The sequence below is a fragment of the Vanessa tameamea genome, chromosome 28 (genome assembly GCF_037043105.1).
Source record: "Vanessa tameamea isolate UH-Manoa-2023 chromosome 28, ilVanTame1 primary haplotype, whole genome shotgun sequence".
Taxonomy (NCBI): Eukaryota; Metazoa; Arthropoda; class Insecta; order Lepidoptera; family Nymphalidae; genus Vanessa; species Vanessa tameamea.
The window spans coordinates 3,075,533-3,092,743 of record NC_087336.1 but is presented as its reverse complement, the minus strand read 5'-3'; the positions used below and the strand labels follow the sequence as shown (position 1 = coordinate 3,092,743).

Here is a 17,211-nt window from a genome sequence, read left to right as displayed (position 1 = left end):
CAATTAAAATCTACTTTTTTCTTTTGATTTATAAAAACGATTAAACACTGGATATTTTTAAATATTTAAACAATAATTATCGGTCCAAATTTAAAAATGCGAGACGGAAAACGATATTATTTCAATATATTTTTTTATTTTTTTCCATCATATATGCCTGAAAAACAAAAAAAATCATTATGAAACTTATTCTGCAGATTATTTTAAAAACATAATCGTTTACTTAGCTTTCCGAAAATGTATAAAAACTAAGAATTTCAGTTCAGTAGCTAAGTTACAATTAAGATATTTTGTATTATCATTTTAATCCTGTGCACGTTATTTACGAAGAGGATGCTGAAAGAAGAGTTGCTTTCTGTAGATTCATGCTTAATGAGGATTTAGAAGATGCATCTTTTTTGAAAAAGATCCTCTGGTATATAAGGTGTGTGTATTAGTTTAATATAAAACAAACTCTTCATTTAATAATAAAGATATTAAAAGAAAATTACGAACAAGGGCAAAAGGTACTCGAGGAAAACATTAAGAGAAGTAAAATTATTAAACTTAGAGAACTCTGAGAACGCGACCCATTCACGGCGACTTTCTAGGTACAAATCAGGTTTAATATGGACTTAATCGATAATAATCTAATTCTAGAAATTAATGTTCGAAATGAACACTCGGAACTAGTTTTAAGACACGTTCATATTGAAAATTTGATTCAAATTGGAATGTAACAAAATCTTAAATTATATGAAGTGCTCCTTTTTTTTAAATTTCTAAACTGAAATAAGAAAAATCTATGTATAAACCGAATCAAAATATTTATTTTTTTGTATTTCTTTCCTGAGGGTTCTTATGCTTTTTATGAAATGAAACTAACCTACTTTAAATATTAGCTATCTATTAGAGAGCCTCGTAAAAATCGGTTCAGCCATTTCGAAGATCATCCGGAACAAACAGTCAGACAGACAAAAAAAGTAAAAATTGTATTTTTGTTTGATTATCATATAATTATTTCGATTTTGAGGAGCATTAGGTTTATTAAAACAAGAGAATTAAAATAATTACGAAGAAAATTTCCGAAATATATAATTAATTAATTCGAAAATTCATACAATTTTTATTGTATGAATTATCGAATTAATTATAATTTTCCTGAAATTTTCCGTAAAGATTAAGGCCGACTATATACATAGTTTTTAAGATATCTAATGCTAGCTGTAACCCGCGATCTCATGAGCGACCAAGTTGAATTGGATTCTGTTAACAATTTCATGAGTTTAAGCTTTCTGGCCTGAATCCCTAATATTTTTTCGAAAATAAAAGTAAATCCAAGTTACTCCTCCTCCTCTTAATATCAGTTATTTGCCATAGGAAGTCTCGCATGCATAAAATTCCACACAAGGTAGCCCCGACAAAAAGACAGATAAAAATATTGTTATTTTATATGTGCAGTCAGAGTAAGAAAACCTTCGTCAGTTTTCAAATTTATTCCTTTATCAAATCATAAACTCTTAGTACCTTTTGGAACTAAAGCACTAAACAGACAACTGCATTTAAAATTAAACTAACATTGTATAATAACATGGTTCAAAATAGTGTAACATCTTTGGTATACGTCTAGTGTCATATCAACATGAAACCTATTTAATGGTCTAATTTTTTTATTATATTTTCTTGCAATATCTTGCAATTTTACAACAATTAGAATAAAAACGCTTGTGGTGTTTAGGAGAGCTTCAGAAGAACCGACATATGCTCTCGCCTTGTTGGATCAATGCGACAGCGACTACAAGTTGTGATTGATACGAATGGTAGATATACTCGTTTTTAATAAAATAAATATGATTTGTTTAAATGAATAAATTTTACCTTAATTACTATTTATTTTTACTATTTTATTTACTACTCCCATCCTGAGGTTTCACCCGCGTTCCCGAAAGATTTTATGTTTTCCCGGGATAAAAAGTGTCCAATATGTTATTCCAGTACATATTCTATCTGTGTGCAAAATTTTATCCAAATCCGTTCAGTAATTTTTACGTGAAAGAGTAACAAACATCCATCCATACCTCAGAGAAATCAGCCAGATCCATACAAGCAAACTTTCGCGTTTATAATATTAAGTAGGAAGTAGGATTACTACTATGCAGAGTGCATAGTAGTAATTTTATAAAAGACAGGACAATATCCTAATCTCCGATGTTACACGAGCATTCACGAAGGGTTATAAGGTCTCGTAAAAAGTTGGTAATTGTCATCCCGATCGACGGCTTCTTCTTATTATTATTATAGCGTTTAAACGCTATTATACTCTTTGCTAGACGCGACTTATAATGACATGGCGACGCAATATGTCATACTCAATCGGTAAAGCAGATTATCGCTCATACTGAGCACACGAAAATAGATTTTAAGGTGACGAACATTTTCCTACCCCGACTCTACCATATGTATTTATTAAGAGTTATTGTTTTACAACATAATTTTGTTTATCGTCGCTCGCGGTTATGGTCGCATTTTAGGGGTTTGAAGCTATAAGAAATAGGCTTGCTTCACAGCAAATTTCATCATATATGATTCAGTGGTTTGGACGAGCAGACAGACTTAGCTTCGTATTTATAATGCTAAGTAACTCGTAAATATTAGTATGATTTTTGTATGTAGTAAATATTATTTATTTGTACTAAGAGATATTCAGAAAATTTAAAGTAAAGTAACAAAGAAACACCTGTAAACGTCTCGCTTCTGGGCTAAGGCCTCCCCTCTCCTTTTTAGGAGAAGGTTTGGTTTGTTGGTCTTGTTTATGTGTCAGATTTTCAAACAATATACATATGCAGGATTCCTCAATGTTTTCATTCAAAACGGAACACTGTGATATACAGTGGCGCTGTAGGTACTAAATATTAACCCTATCCCCTACATCGTCAATGTTCCACTAAGATGATCCCTCATGCTCGTAGTTACACTCAACCACCCTTCACACTGGACCACTGAAATACTAAGTGTTACTACTTGGCCGAAGATTATATTATGAGTGGAAAATACCTAAGGCCTTACTCCTCTTTAATACACAAGAGTTAGGTAAATATAATTATTAGAAATTGAACAAAGTTTAATTTCTTAATACAATATTATAAAACCTAGTGATTACTATTGGATTTAATTGCGATATTTTTTTTTAAATATTTAGAGGCATTTAAAGTCGGATTAAAATATCTGGAAGCCTTGGGCCGCAAAGAAGTGGAGGCCCTAGACCAACAGAGGCCTGACGTGACCCTAATATTATGAATTGATTAGATTATTTTAATTCAAAATTTTATTTCATACGCCTTCTATAAAAGAAAAATATTGTTTATTTATTACAATTTATACTAGTAAAGTACAACACAACTTAGATGTAGCATCGGCTAAATTCGTGAAACCGATCACATCTGAGTTAAGCCCCATCAAAATCATCAATCTTAATTTATTTCTTATGTGAAAACTAGCAGGGCCCGCGACTTCGCGCGCGTTTGAATTTAACAAAAAGTTATAGTTGTAGCCTAAATCACTTCTTACTACATCAGCTATCTGCCAGTGAAAGTCCCGTCGCAATCAGTCCAGCCGTTGCAGTGATTAGCCGGAATAGACAGACAGACAGGCAGGCAAAAATTGTAAAATATGTGATTTCGGTATATGTACCAAATATACATACATGAGCATTTAGTAAAAAGTGGTTATTTTAATATTACAAACAGACACTCCAAAATTATTATATGTATAGATGATCTTTACGCAAACTTAATGTCATATGATCATAAATAAATTCGTCAAATTTACGATTTTATATTTGATTATTTGATTGTCTCTTGTCGATGCCGCATTTAAATTGTGTCATATTATACCTGCTTTCGAATATATTACCGAGTTGTTTCAATGCTAATACAAGATCTATTAGTAGGTTAGCAGGTAAACATGGATAAATCATTGGTAATGATGGTTTTAGGCTTTAGGTTAAGTTGTTATATCAGCTTCACTTTGATTATTTTACGGGCAAAGCAGTATATTTTGGGTTGTCTGAAACTGATATTTTTTTAAATAAGAATGACTATAAATATTTATAATAAGATATCGCAATTGATTCCAATGGTAATCTATTAAGTTTCTTTTTAATGAAAAGTTTTGATACTTTTTCTTTTTTTATTAAGACATTATTTTAATTAGATATAGATATTTCCAATATTAGTAACCCAATTCTGATTTATTATAGGGAAGTAAGGCGTTAGGTATTACAACTTATAATATATTCTTATTTATACCTTCAAGCAACAATACTTAGTATTTTTGTGTTGAAGGGTTGAGTGTGGGTGTACCTACAGCCATAAAGGATAAATAATCTTTGTTCTCAAGGTCAGTGCCGCATAGACGATGTAAATATGGTTACTACTTCGTACAGCGCCAATGTCTATGGGTCACCTGATGGTATGTGGTGGTCAGGTGTCTGATTTGCCAGTCTGATAACATATATGATAAAAAAATACTAATGTTGTCAATATGAGTTTAATCAAAAGTAATGCCTCATTGATAAGTAATGATGAAAGTGTGCTACCAAAACTATGATTATAGATTACTGTGTAATTCTTATTTATTTGAGACTTTGAGAAACTAACAATGGCTGAAACTTTACTAAATACTTTGAAATTAAAGGTCCATATTGTACCTCTTTTTGGAGATATAGGATATAAAATCTTTACTAAAGTATTTTTTTATTATTATAGTAATCTAAAATTTTTTTTTGGTATAAACGGAATTTTACTCGTATGCAAGATCGCAACTTCTCATATAATCGATAAAACTTGACAACTGACAGTTCAAGACCTATTTGTTGATCTTGTTACATGTCAAAATAAATTATTTTATATTTACTTTGCACAAGGTTTCCGTTGTAAAATCGTGCTTTATTTTTGGTAACAATAATAAAAATACTTATTTAATTTAGTGTAAAACACTTAAAACATAATATATTTCTGTGCCGCATAATATAACCTCAAAATCCTCATGGCGAAGTTAAGGTAAAGTCGGCTATCATTATAATTCTCAATTAGTTAAAGCTTAAAAAAGATACTATACCTGCATACCTTTGGAATATATAATACGTTTTTAAATTCTTTGAAACTTAATATATAAGTATTTAAGAGTCGAAAGTAATGTCTTATTTCATACATATTAAAAATATTTTCGAGAAATTCCGCAATTTAAATTAACACATTTAATATTTTATAAAATGTTTAGGTTTTATACAAGATCATTCCTTTTTTATTTTATTGCACCTGTTGCGCTTGTATATATTTGCAATCAAAACTGAAATAATGAAATGTCTAATATGAAAAATAAACCTATATGATAAAATTTTAAAGTTTAAAATCATTTTATAGTGAAAATTAAAGTTAATTATATTAACAGTGTTCAAAAGTAAAGTAACAGTCTCAAAATGGCCCACTACTGGGCTAAGGCCTCCTCTCCTCATCTCGGCTCATTATTTACAGTAATACTAATTATTAGGTACTCTGTCTATTGACAAATAAATTTTAAATATATAACGAAAGCTTCATTCAAGTATTCTGTTAGTAGAATTCTAGTAATTATGAAGGCTACCCTCACCCATATCAGCAAAAGTAAACAAATTTCTCTGCATATATTTTTTACTGTACATCTATTTTTTATTTATGAGCTAGAAATAGAAGAAATAAGAATTGTTTTGACTATAGAATTTATGCACAATTGATAAAACAAAAGTTTACTAAATCCAAAAGTGAATAAATAATAAATTCAGACGTAATCACTATGCCGACCCTCCTATATTAGGGTAATACAACTCTACCATGATAAGAAGCATTTACTTCGGCCTGCACAGAACATAGTTAACACATACATTAGTAAACAATATACAAAACAATATAATATCGATAAGACTATGTGACAAAAATAATAATTTAACATTAAGTGTTGCTATAATAACAAAATATATTATATTTAACATTAAGTGTTGCTATAATAACAAAATATGTTATTACAGTGAGGTGATTCCCGTAAAGCCTGATATAACTAAGAAGAAGAAAAGGAGGCAGAAAAAGAACAAAGCAAAGACTGTCACGACGGAGCCTCAAAACAAGAAAAATGGAGGCAATGTTGATATCAAAATTGAACAGGATATTGAAAAGAATGAAGACTCAGACCAGATTGGGGTATACTGGTTATTCAATTGTTTTTGTTGATGTTTAATATATACATAGATGTTATTATATACATAGAGTTTAATAAAACCTCTTTGTTACATATACACTTAGCTTATATATTTGGCTGTTGGGCGAATGGGAAACCTAATGATAAGTGATCATCATATACATAGGCAGCATAAACATTGCCTTACATCTCCAATGCCAACCGCCAACCCGTGGAACTAAGATATAATGTACCATGTGTTTGTTTTGTGTAAGATATAATGTAGTTACACTAGCTCACTCACCTTTCATATTGGAACGCAACAGTACTAAGTAATGCTGCTTGGCATTAGAATATATGAACAGTGTATTCCCAAATGAGCTTGCTCACAGCTTAAATATTTATTTAAGAAATTGTTTCAACTACAGTTATTTATCAGTTTTATTAATTTATCTTTATTTTATTCACAAATAATGTGACTTTTGCCTCTGTGATGTAATTAATAGTTAAATTTACGAAGAATTAATTTATTATACTTATTTTATTCTTGATTCAGATAAATGAACAGAGTGAGATATCGGATGAGTTAGCTGAGAAGTATCCAGTGCTGAAAAATGATGACTTGGTAAAAAAGTTCCTCGGGGTTACCATGACAAATAATCAGAAAGGTAAACATCAGTTGCCATATCACTAAAAGAGCTGTGAATGTAACTAATTTGAATAATGCTAGATTATTTTGTTTGTTTGTTTGTTTGTTACGGAATATTTTACAGAAATGATTTTTTTTTTAATATTAGGTAGGATTCGTCAACAGCTAAGAGATAATCTAAAAGGGACATCCGAAGTACTTCTACCAGAAGTAATACACAACAGGATACAGGGTATAGTCAAAGACATAATCACTCTGACAGATGCAGAGCTAAGAAAAATAAGAATACTGTATAATATGCTTAAAACATCAGTCCAAAATGAATCTTCCGCTTCAAAGGTAGAGAAGAAGAAGAAGAAAAAGAATAAGAAGCCAAAAGATAAAGTAAATGTTGAAGAAGATAAAAAAGAAAATGAAGCCACAGATAATAAAGCTGTTGCTAGAGTAGAAAAGGAAGAAACCAAGAAGACGAAGGGCCCTAAACGATATGTTGTGTTCGTTGGAAACTTGCCGCTAGATGTTGATAGAGAAAAAGTAAGTTTTTTATCTACTAGTTTCCGCTTGCATTGGGAGCTTAGTCATTAGTCGGTTTCGCATTTATAATAAAGTTTATTAAAATTAAAATAATAATTACTAAAGATGATCCGACTGTCATCTTTAGTAATTATTATATTTATTTAGTCGCTAAATCCGCATTCGTAGTCGACGACTATACACTGGTAACACTTAGTGAATCATGCAATTGGTAAACAAAAATCCGTCGAGATTTTCTTTATGATCTGATTAAATTTTAATTATCTTAAGATGTCAAGCTTTATTTAAATTTTAGCCATAAGCTCCTTCAATTTAATGAACAATAATATTTTATTTCTTTAACCAAAAATACCGCTCTGACCTGTGCGAAGCGAAAATCAACCGTGATCGGCTTGGCAGACTAGTCGGTCGGTAAATTTTATTTTTATGCTTGTTTTTTAATCTAAAACTTTTAGATATATAGACTCTTATTGTCCGGAACGGGTTGCTTGAACTTAATATTAAAAAAAAAAAAACTAAATGTTATGTTATTATTTAATTTTATCAATAAAAGTATTGCAGTCATTTCTTAAGAATCAATTTTTTAATAAGTAGTATTCAAATAATATGTTAAATATAAAATATTATAATCTACCATACACCAAAATATTGAAAAACTATTCACAAGTACTCATTAGTTAACAAAGTTATAATTATATTCTAGAAAATGACAAAAACATTAAGATTTTAAAATAACATGGTTATTTTTATTACTAACATTATCTAAAACGGGATATTTACCATGTTTTTTATTTTTATTTGGTGGAGCTCGATATTTCGACATTATCTACGAATGTCTCGTGAACAAGACATTCGTAGATAATGTCGAAATATCGAGCTCCACCAAATAAAAATAAAAAACATGGTAAATATCCCGTTTTAGATAATGTTAGTAATAAAAACATTAAGGAACTCATAAAACATGCAACTCTCTTATGTCAACTGAAGATAAATCTTCTCATGCCACGTCGTCTGTCCGGTGACGTCACTTCCCCGCCCACGTCACTCAGTCGTCGTTCAACAATAATATATTAATGGTATTACTTTTGCTTACAGTTAACTCACCATTTCTACGAAATCAGGGAACATATAGTGGATGTGAGGATTCCGAAGCCCGCCGAAGGGAAGAGGAGTTGTATTGCATATGTGGAACTGAAGAACGAACCCAGCTACGAGGTAACATTCATCCATATATTTATATGAGTAGACTGATATATATCACGATGGGAGATCACTTGATTGGGATTAATGATTTCGTTATTTTGTGTGTATTTTTTTATTATTTTTTTTTCTATATTATTTGAAAAAAAAAATATCTTTAAGCTTTGTTATTCAGAGATTTTTACCCAATTTATAAATTGTTGGTGAAATAAATGATGGCTCTTGGACTATAAATATAAAATATAGTTAACATTATTAGTCCAGGATACGGGGTCCATTTTTGTTCTTGATTACTATCTATAATAATAATAATAATAAATGTTTATTTCATCAAAATAAAGTAAATTCATACATTCATACAGTAAACATCTAATTGTTAAGTTAATTTTCGTGAGTAGCTCATTTTAATGAGACGCCCAATAATTTCCTGTTCGAAAACTTTCGATTGTAGTAGCTAGCAGAAGTATCAATGATAAAGTATGTCGGTTTCGTGATTCTCAAAAATGTATTTATATATAACATTGATGTATATACTTACGTCATTTGGAACGGCGATGCACTTAACGGTAACTAGATGATTATTAATAAATTTATAAATTTAAAAAATCATAACATACGCTAAACAATTTCATTGACAACAATAAAATTGTTTAACAACAATGTTGTGTCGAATCAAATATAAATAATATATAAAATTAATAATTATGAGGATTATTGTACCTTGACTTCCTCGTTGGTATAGTGGCTTAGAAGGTCACAGATCCAGTGACAGCCCGAAGTTTGGAACTCGGTAGTCTGTACAATCCCGTCTTCGGAAAGTAAAGTTGTTGGTCCAGCGCTGTGCTGTTTACGGCATCAGTGGTCACTATAACCCATAGACATTAGCACCGTATGAAATTTTAACAATTTCTTACATAACACGCAACTAATCTTGGGAACTGAGATGTTACATCCCTTGTGTCTTTAGTTACATTGGCTCACTCAGCCTCTAAACAGGAACACAACAGTACAGAGTATTGCTGCTTGGCGGTAGAATATTTGATGAATGGGTGGTACCTACCAAGTAAACACGCTTTATTACATACAAACGATTCTTGATTAATATATCTTTATAATAATTACTTACATCAACTACGTCGACAAACAAATCGCCGCCATTTTTTCATGAATCCATAATGTGTATTACAAAACCATAATGCCATCGAATATTTTAAATCTCGACCAAACCTGTGATATAATTTAAATAGTAATAAGTATTGATATACTCTATTCCAACTATAACAGGAAAAAAGCAAAATAAACAACATTTGACAGCGAACTGACGCGATATCATTGGTCGAGAGCTTGATTAATCTATGATATTCACTATGGATTTGCGAAACAATGGCGTTTTGAACGTCGACGAAACGGTTATCGGAATCTAGGAAGTAAAATTAAAGTGGAAATGTGTAGTTAAGTGTAATAGTGTTGTATTATAAATAAAGATATATAAATCGTAAACTCTTAGTAGTGCACAATATAGCCGAGTTATTCGCAAATCGCATGAAATAAGTAAATCTAAGATTTGTTTATATTTTTTCCTACTTCGATTGGAATAGGCTACAGTGTGTTCTGTTTCGCAGTTGGCGCTCTCCAAACACCACTCGATGCTGGACAAGCGCAGAATCAACGTGCTGTACACGACGCAGCAGAACAGCAAAATATCGAAAACCGAGGCTAAGGTATAGAAGACTAGATCATATCATTATTAATCAGGCGTCGGTCGTTACTTGACTTAGTAGTTCTTGATTTCTAGGCAGGATATGTATAAATTTAATTGATATATATATATATGTTATACTTTATTGATATACGTAATTAAAACGGTGGAAAAGAGTAACTACTGAGTTTCTTGCCGGTTTTTTTTTTCGGTAAACAAAGATGCAATGTTTCGTGCCTGTAGTTATATTGGCTCATTCGCCCTTCAAACCGTAACGCAACAGGCCTAAGTAAGTAAGTATTGTTGGTTGCGGTAGAGTATATGATGAGCTGGTGATACCCACATAGACAGGTTTGCACAAAGCCAGTGAGTCAGTGGAACTACAGGTACAAGGGACAACAACTCAGTTTTCAGAATGGTTCAAATTTCTTACGGCGTTAATGTCTATGGGCAATGGCGCCCACTTACCTTCACGTGGCACATTTGCATACCTATACTATACATTGAAAAGACTAAAAATATTTTTATAGTCATCAGTAGTACTTGATTATTACTCAATTTAAAGAAATAAAAATATTCATTATTATTTTAATGTTGAGTGTATTCGTACGAAATCAAGTCAAGGTTTTTATAACAAGTCGGTTTACAGCATGTGTAACCGATTCTCATTGAATGAATATATTGAATACTAGTTGTCGCTTGTGGCTTTGCTCGCGTTGGTCGTCAGTCCTGGCTTATGGAGTTCAATCTTGCTTCATTCCAAATTTCATCAAATTCGGAGTGTTTTGGTCGTGATGGAGCAACAGACAGACAGAGTTACTTTCGTATTTATAATATTAGTGGAGATTGTATTTAATAATGGAAATTTTGTCCACAGAGTAAGTCAGCTAAGCTCGTCGCTTTGCAGAAGTCGGGAAAATTGATGGGGAGTATTTCGTTAAACAAGAAACGAAGTCACCGCAGGATGAAGGCGAAGAAGGCCAAGGCTAATCAAGAAGCTGTATCTTGAATAATGTTTACTCAAAGGATTTTAAATATTTTTTAAATATAAGTTGTTTTTTTTATTGGTGTTTCATTCTAATATTTTTTTATTTTCAATAATCTGCAAAGGTATTGTTCGTGATATATATAATATTAACTTTAAAAAAAATGGATATATAACGCAGATTTTTTTTTTAGGTTTTATTTATTTTATTTTTTAGTAAAGAACAATTGAGGCATATTCCCAAAAGCTAAATCAGTGTGTCACCTTATTACGGAACACAAACCTGTTTCGTCAACATCAAATACTACAGTATGGTCAGCATATAAATTTTTCCAGACAGTGGAAATCTTCAAAAAGGTACCCAGGCCCGTTAGTAAGCGGGTCATGTAGGATTCCTAGCCACTATAGCAAATGCGATAGCCGTTTTCGGTACGGATCGGAGAGGCTGCGGAATCGTATTGATATAACGTATCCACGGCGCCTCCTCCTTTTCCACCTCTCGGCGCAGTTCGCTTACTGGGGAAGGTGATCCCGCTCCACTCCTCGCTGATGCGTACTGCACCATGAGTCCATCGGGGCTGCCGTCCACCTCAGGAAAGATGTGATGTGGACGTTGGGACATTGTCCTCTTACGTATCTCAAATATTTTAAACATAGACAATTTTGCTACTTTTTACTAATACGATACTAACGGTACCTCCGTTAAAGACGACGGTACGGTCCAATGTACAAGCGTCATTTGAAATTCAAACTGAAGCGCTATACGATAGCGCGCCGGATTTGATATTGTGTCAGCGAGCTGTAGAGCTTTTCTGTAAGAAGAAACGCCGCAGAACATCGATCGTGATACGTGACTTTGATTATCCTAAAACTTATAGGATACACTTATCAAAATGGCGTATCACCGTAAGTAGGTGGTAAGCATTTCACGGGTGAAATACGAAGTGAATTTTTACAGAAAAAATCTCCCGAATCGAATAATGATCTGTTTAGTCAGACATTTTGAAATTAGAATTCCACTCATCTCTAAAGACTGATGTAATAATTGTTAGGATGGTAAGTATTTTAAGCCGACTGGGCTAACTATTTTAGAACAAGTTCGATTACCATAAAAAATACTACAGTAAGTGAACATTGAAAGATATTGTCACGGATTTTTTTTAGAACTTTTAAAATGGAACAATTCTGTTATAAATGATTTTAACGAAACTTTAACCGTTTACGCAGCGCAGATAACCGAAGGTCTCATAATTAAAGAAAAATTTTCCCCGTTTTTGCAACATTTTTCATTGATATTCCGCTCCGATATTCAATAAAGGATTTTGAGTTATGAAAATTGGAATAGCCTGTAGACACAGCGACTTAATGAAGAAGACATTAAATTGTATTAAGGTAATCTGCAATGACATTTAAATAAATGCAATAAAGCAATTTTCAACAGTACGATTAAAAACTTATTTGGCGCTTTAATATCAATAAGCAATTGTCGTTTTCAATTATTTTTTTTTATTTTTGTATTATTTAAATAATTGTACATAACAATTATATTATACTTAGTTATTTATATATTTATTTATGGTTATGTGTGTATTATGTATTATATTTTATATGCAGTATATGATTTATCAAAGTAATTGTACCCCCTCCCACATTTGTTTTACAAGCTCCTCTGTCCAAAGTACTGGAAGAGATCGCTATAGCGGATAAGGCCGCCTGCTGCATTCATGCAACTGTTGTTTAATCCGTATGTCTAATTTAGTTTTAAATATTGGTGCAATAAAGTATAAATGCAATAAGGGTGGGCTGTGATGATGTCGATAATTAAATAAAGTCAGTAACAGAGTGCTTCAAAAATTATTTATTTACTCGTATATATAATTTATATATCCATTTTATAGTTAAAATCAACCAATTCACACAACATAAAACTATAATTTTTTCATACACGCCTCGCGAGTACCTACCAAAATATGTTTTGCGTTCAAACATCGACCTTATGTACTGGCAGTAGAGCTGAGGTTCAAATAACATATCTTGGCAGATTTAAACACTAAAAAACTAGATATAATAATTTATTAAGAGTCCTGTCTATTTCGTATAGTATCTGTGGCACCACAGATTAAATATCTTTTAAAATTAAAAGCTGCATTAAGTAAAACATGTAATACTTTAAAATACTCAAGTAGAAAAACACAATTTGTGCCGTAGGAATGATTTTAAACTAGTAAAATTAAACTATGAAGTGAATCCTTTATATATTAAGGAAATTAGACTTTGTGCTCGAGTCCAGAATTTATAATTCGCGTAAACATTTAGCCACGTCTAACCGTCGCTGGAGATATCGACAATGAGTTACATCAGTTTTAAAATCCTTGTCGTAAAGCTATTATACAAATTATTGCTCTTTGTTATTATTTAAAAACGTTACTGGACAATTAGTGGCTTGTTCCTGTTAATTTTTTTTATCAAAATCAAGCCAATATAAGTACTAAAACTTTGTGAATCACTTGAAATAAATTAAACTTTATTATATAAATAAATCAACTAAAATCAATATTTCTTTTTACAAATGACAATTTGAAGAGTTAGCAGAATTTAGAAATACCAGATTCTCATTTATGACAAACGAAATGTTATATACTTTTATTAGAATTGATAAAAAAAAAAATTAATAAGATTTTTTTGTAATGGCAATGTTATTCGAAAATTAAAAAAATATCCCTTCAATAATCAGTGTTACCATTTTACGAATTTAGGCCTAATCTACACTTACTCACATTCTATACTATTCAACAAAGTGAATTTGGTTTAGGCCAGGGTCATACATGTTATAATGTAAAATAATTGTACACATATATAATCTTTTAATATGGAATATTGCATATTATGATTCGAATTTAGTTACAAATAACGTGCCCTAAAAATACCCTGGTCCAAACCTATAGTTTACAATAAAACGGTCCTACTCATACATCAGTACACCGTCTACAAATATTTTGAAATACACAATCATTTACATTCAAGTAGACATTTACAAACACTATGACTGGCCAAATTCAGTATCGAATTGAAGAAATGCAGAGAAGTTGAATACTGCTTCGTTGCTACACAAATAAAAAAAAAATAATATTCATTGAATGACATCGACGATCTAATTTCGCTATCCTTAAACATTAGCCTTAATACTTTTATACCTCATAATATTTACAGTCTAAATTAAATACAAGTTCACTCACAGGTGTGTGCGTCGCCTTGTTTACAATAAAACCACATTTATACATGAGATTCGCAATATACATTTCGTCTTATCCGATTTTGTGACCTATTGAAACGGTCGTTGAGTTGAATTTCGTTAGGAATGTTTTCGTCGTAATTTAAGTAGTATATTTGAAAACAGTTTTCAATAAAACATTTTTAAATAAATACGTCATAGAAGTATTGCGTTTATTGGCAAACAAGGAAGTTATCATTCATCGTTTAAACATTTCTTCACAAAATCAAGTCTTAATAATGTCATGTTTATATGTTATTGTCTTATTCTGAGTCAGCTCATTAATCTATTTAGCAAGCGTGATGCGATTCTATTATTATCGAGATCAACATAACAGATAATAAATAAATTATTCCGTCAAACATATTCGATCAATCAATGCGGTTACAAAACAACTCATACTACAAACTCTCAATAACCAATATTTGTACAGGAAAATAATTTCACTAATAACTTTGTTTCAGATTTATATTCAGTCATATTCCATTGTCCTTTAATTTATAAAAGGTTTTTTACGCTATCGGGTCTCTTCATTCACTATTCAATCAGCCACAGCATCTGTGGTATCACTTTTCAAATAAAACCACACATCACTTTGAAAATTCAACATTGCTATTTCACTGTTCACTCTGTGCCGGTCCACGGTCCACGTCGAGAAGTCGTCAGGCGTGGGCCCATCGCTCCTCGAAGAACTGCCTCATATAGTGTCCCGCGCGACCAACGGGACTATCGTCTTCGTTGAAAACTTCGCAATTGCTGAATATGAGACGCACATCTGATGCAAACTCTTCCTTGCATTTATATCTAAAAATAATATAATGATTTCTTAACTTCAACAATATAATCAATTGAGCACCCCATTAGCTTTTGTATTAAGCAAATTATTTAAGAAGTTAGAGCCAAAATGGTTCACTGTTTTGTATTATGAAATAGGTAGGCGGACAGGCCACCTGATGGCAAGTGATCACCACCGCCTATAAGCATTGGCGCCCTAAGAAATCTTAGTCATTCCTTACATCTCCAATGTGCTACCAACCTTGGGTTACTAATTTATTATATCCCTTGTGCCTGTAGTTATACCGGCTCACTCACCCTTAGAACCGAAACGGAACATTACTAAGTATCGCCGCTTGGCGCTAGGATATATGACTTATCACCATCTGGCCTATTTTTCAGTTATCTATCTATTTTAAACAATAAAAAGGTTTCATTGACTAATTAAAATCTTACACGGAATCATGAAGTTTCCGCTTGATGGTAGAGAGGTCCATTGGGCATTTGATCACCTTCCTGTACTGCGGGAACTGCTTCGTGTTGACCGGCACGAGGAACGGCCACGCGTGCTCGTGACACTCCATGTCGCAGAGTAAGTTCCTGAAAAACATTCATTTACCAATTACATAAGTTTAAACAAAATAATACCTATGATGAAAACGCCATTTAAATTTTTAATAATTTAATGTTTAATTTCATTTATTTTCAAAGAATACTTTAGTAATAGCAGTGATGCCCACTTTAAAGGAACAACAAAGATAGCCTGTTGCACCTCATGCAACTTTTTGTTTCAATATTGTAATTTTTAGTTTTAAGTTTGGGTGCAATAAAGTATAAATAAATAAATAAATAAATAAATAAATATTATCTTAAAACAGGAACCGCTAATTACCCGAAGAAGGGTTAGGGACATATTTATTCACGTGCGAAGGCGCCGTACACGCTAAACGAACATCGTGCATTAGTATGAGTTGTCTTCGAAGGAAAGAACACATTCGTTATTTGAGTTTGCGGATAAAGAGATTTTGCGAATAAATAATAATAATATGTTAAAGCGTAGTGCGTCGCCATAACAGAAACATTAATAATAATATACATACTTGCAAAATTGCATGTCCTTAATTTGTTTTTTGGCACTATTTTTCTCCTTCTTGGCACGAGACAGAAGCGGAAGATTCTCAGATTCACGTTCTTCAACTGGAATAGATAAAAAATTATCATAATTAATCTCTAAATAGAAAAGTACTATTAATTTTATATTTGTTAGATATAATATGCTGATATGGTAGTTTGATGTCTTGTAGAATGTGTGTGGCAACTGCATCGTTGGTCTACTTCTATATTATATCTTAATAGAAAAATACTATTAATTTTATATTTGTTAGATATAATAATATGCTGATATGCTAGTTTGATGTCTTGTAGAACGTGTGTGGCAACTGCATCGTTGGTCTAGCTTATCTGTCTGCAGATCAAAAGGGTTCAAATTATAAGGACTCAATGTTAAATATATGATGTATATATGCCAGTTGAGAATTGCTTATTATAAAAGAGATTATTTTGACGAAAACATTGTACATTGGAATAAAAAAAAATAACGAACCTTGTCCATCCACAACATCAGCGTGGTCGTGTTGTAGGGCTCCGTTTCCGGCGACCAGCTGCGGCGCCCTGCGCTTCTCCGGCGAACCCTCGTCGCTGATCTCTGGTACTACAATTAAGATGTTACATATGTTTTTATGAAATTATTTCACTTACTGGAACAACTTTGGTTTCAATAGTCTATACAAATCAATCATATTTCCAAGTGAGAAGTAGGAGAGATGAACAAAACTTTAGATTTACATATTTCATATAATTTGATATTAGTTCTGCTTTATTTTTTGCAACGATGGTAAGTTGTCCCCACC

At 31.8% G+C, this 17,211-nt stretch overlaps 2 protein-coding genes across 17 annotated transcripts in view; one reads left to right on the top strand and one right to left on the bottom strand.

The window, feature by feature from the left end:
- The first annotated feature begins 4,837 nt into the window (after positions 1–4,837).
- On the top strand, positions 4,838–11,334 carry LOC113391922 (nucleolin-like). The gene is made up of 7 exons (XM_026628069.2): positions 4,838–5,039; positions 6,044–6,212; positions 6,746–6,857; positions 6,987–7,372; positions 8,468–8,587; positions 10,195–10,293; positions 11,149–11,334. The coding sequence occupies exons 1-7, from the start codon at positions 5,026–5,028 to the stop codon at positions 11,278–11,280; spliced, it is 1,032 nt and encodes a 343-aa protein (XP_026483854.2). The 5' UTR covers positions 4,838–5,025; the 3' UTR covers positions 11,281–11,334.
- Positions 11,335–13,094: 1,760 nt separating this feature from the next.
- The window catches only part of LOC113391920 (bromodomain adjacent to zinc finger domain protein 2B), a 101,257-nt gene continuing 97,140 nt past the window's right edge, over positions 13,095–17,211 (bottom strand). For all 16 annotated transcript variants that reach the window (XM_064219471.1, XM_026628056.2, XM_064219475.1 and 13 more), the window contains 4 exons: positions 16,905–17,012; positions 16,402–16,498; positions 15,758–15,901; positions 13,095–15,331 (listed from right to left, as the gene is read on the bottom strand). In XM_064219471.1, coding sequence (XP_064075541.1) covers positions 15,190–15,331; positions 15,758–15,901; positions 16,402–16,498; positions 16,905–17,012 — 491 coding nt within the window. In that variant the 3' untranslated portion in view covers positions 13,095–15,189. The remainder of the gene's footprint in view (positions 15,332–15,757; positions 15,902–16,401; positions 16,499–16,904; positions 17,013–17,211) is intronic.

Bases quoted from the DNA above. Each gene is read 5' to 3' on its own strand.
- LOC113391922 (XM_026628069.2), top strand. The intron at 8,588-10,194 runs GTAACATTCATC...TCTGTTTCGCAG, and splicing joins AGAACGAACCCAGCTACGAG to TTGGCGCTCTCCAAACACCA. The intron at 10,294-11,148 runs GTATAGAAGACT...TTTTGTCCACAG, and splicing joins TATCGAAAACCGAGGCTAAG to AGTAAGTCAGCTAAGCTCGT.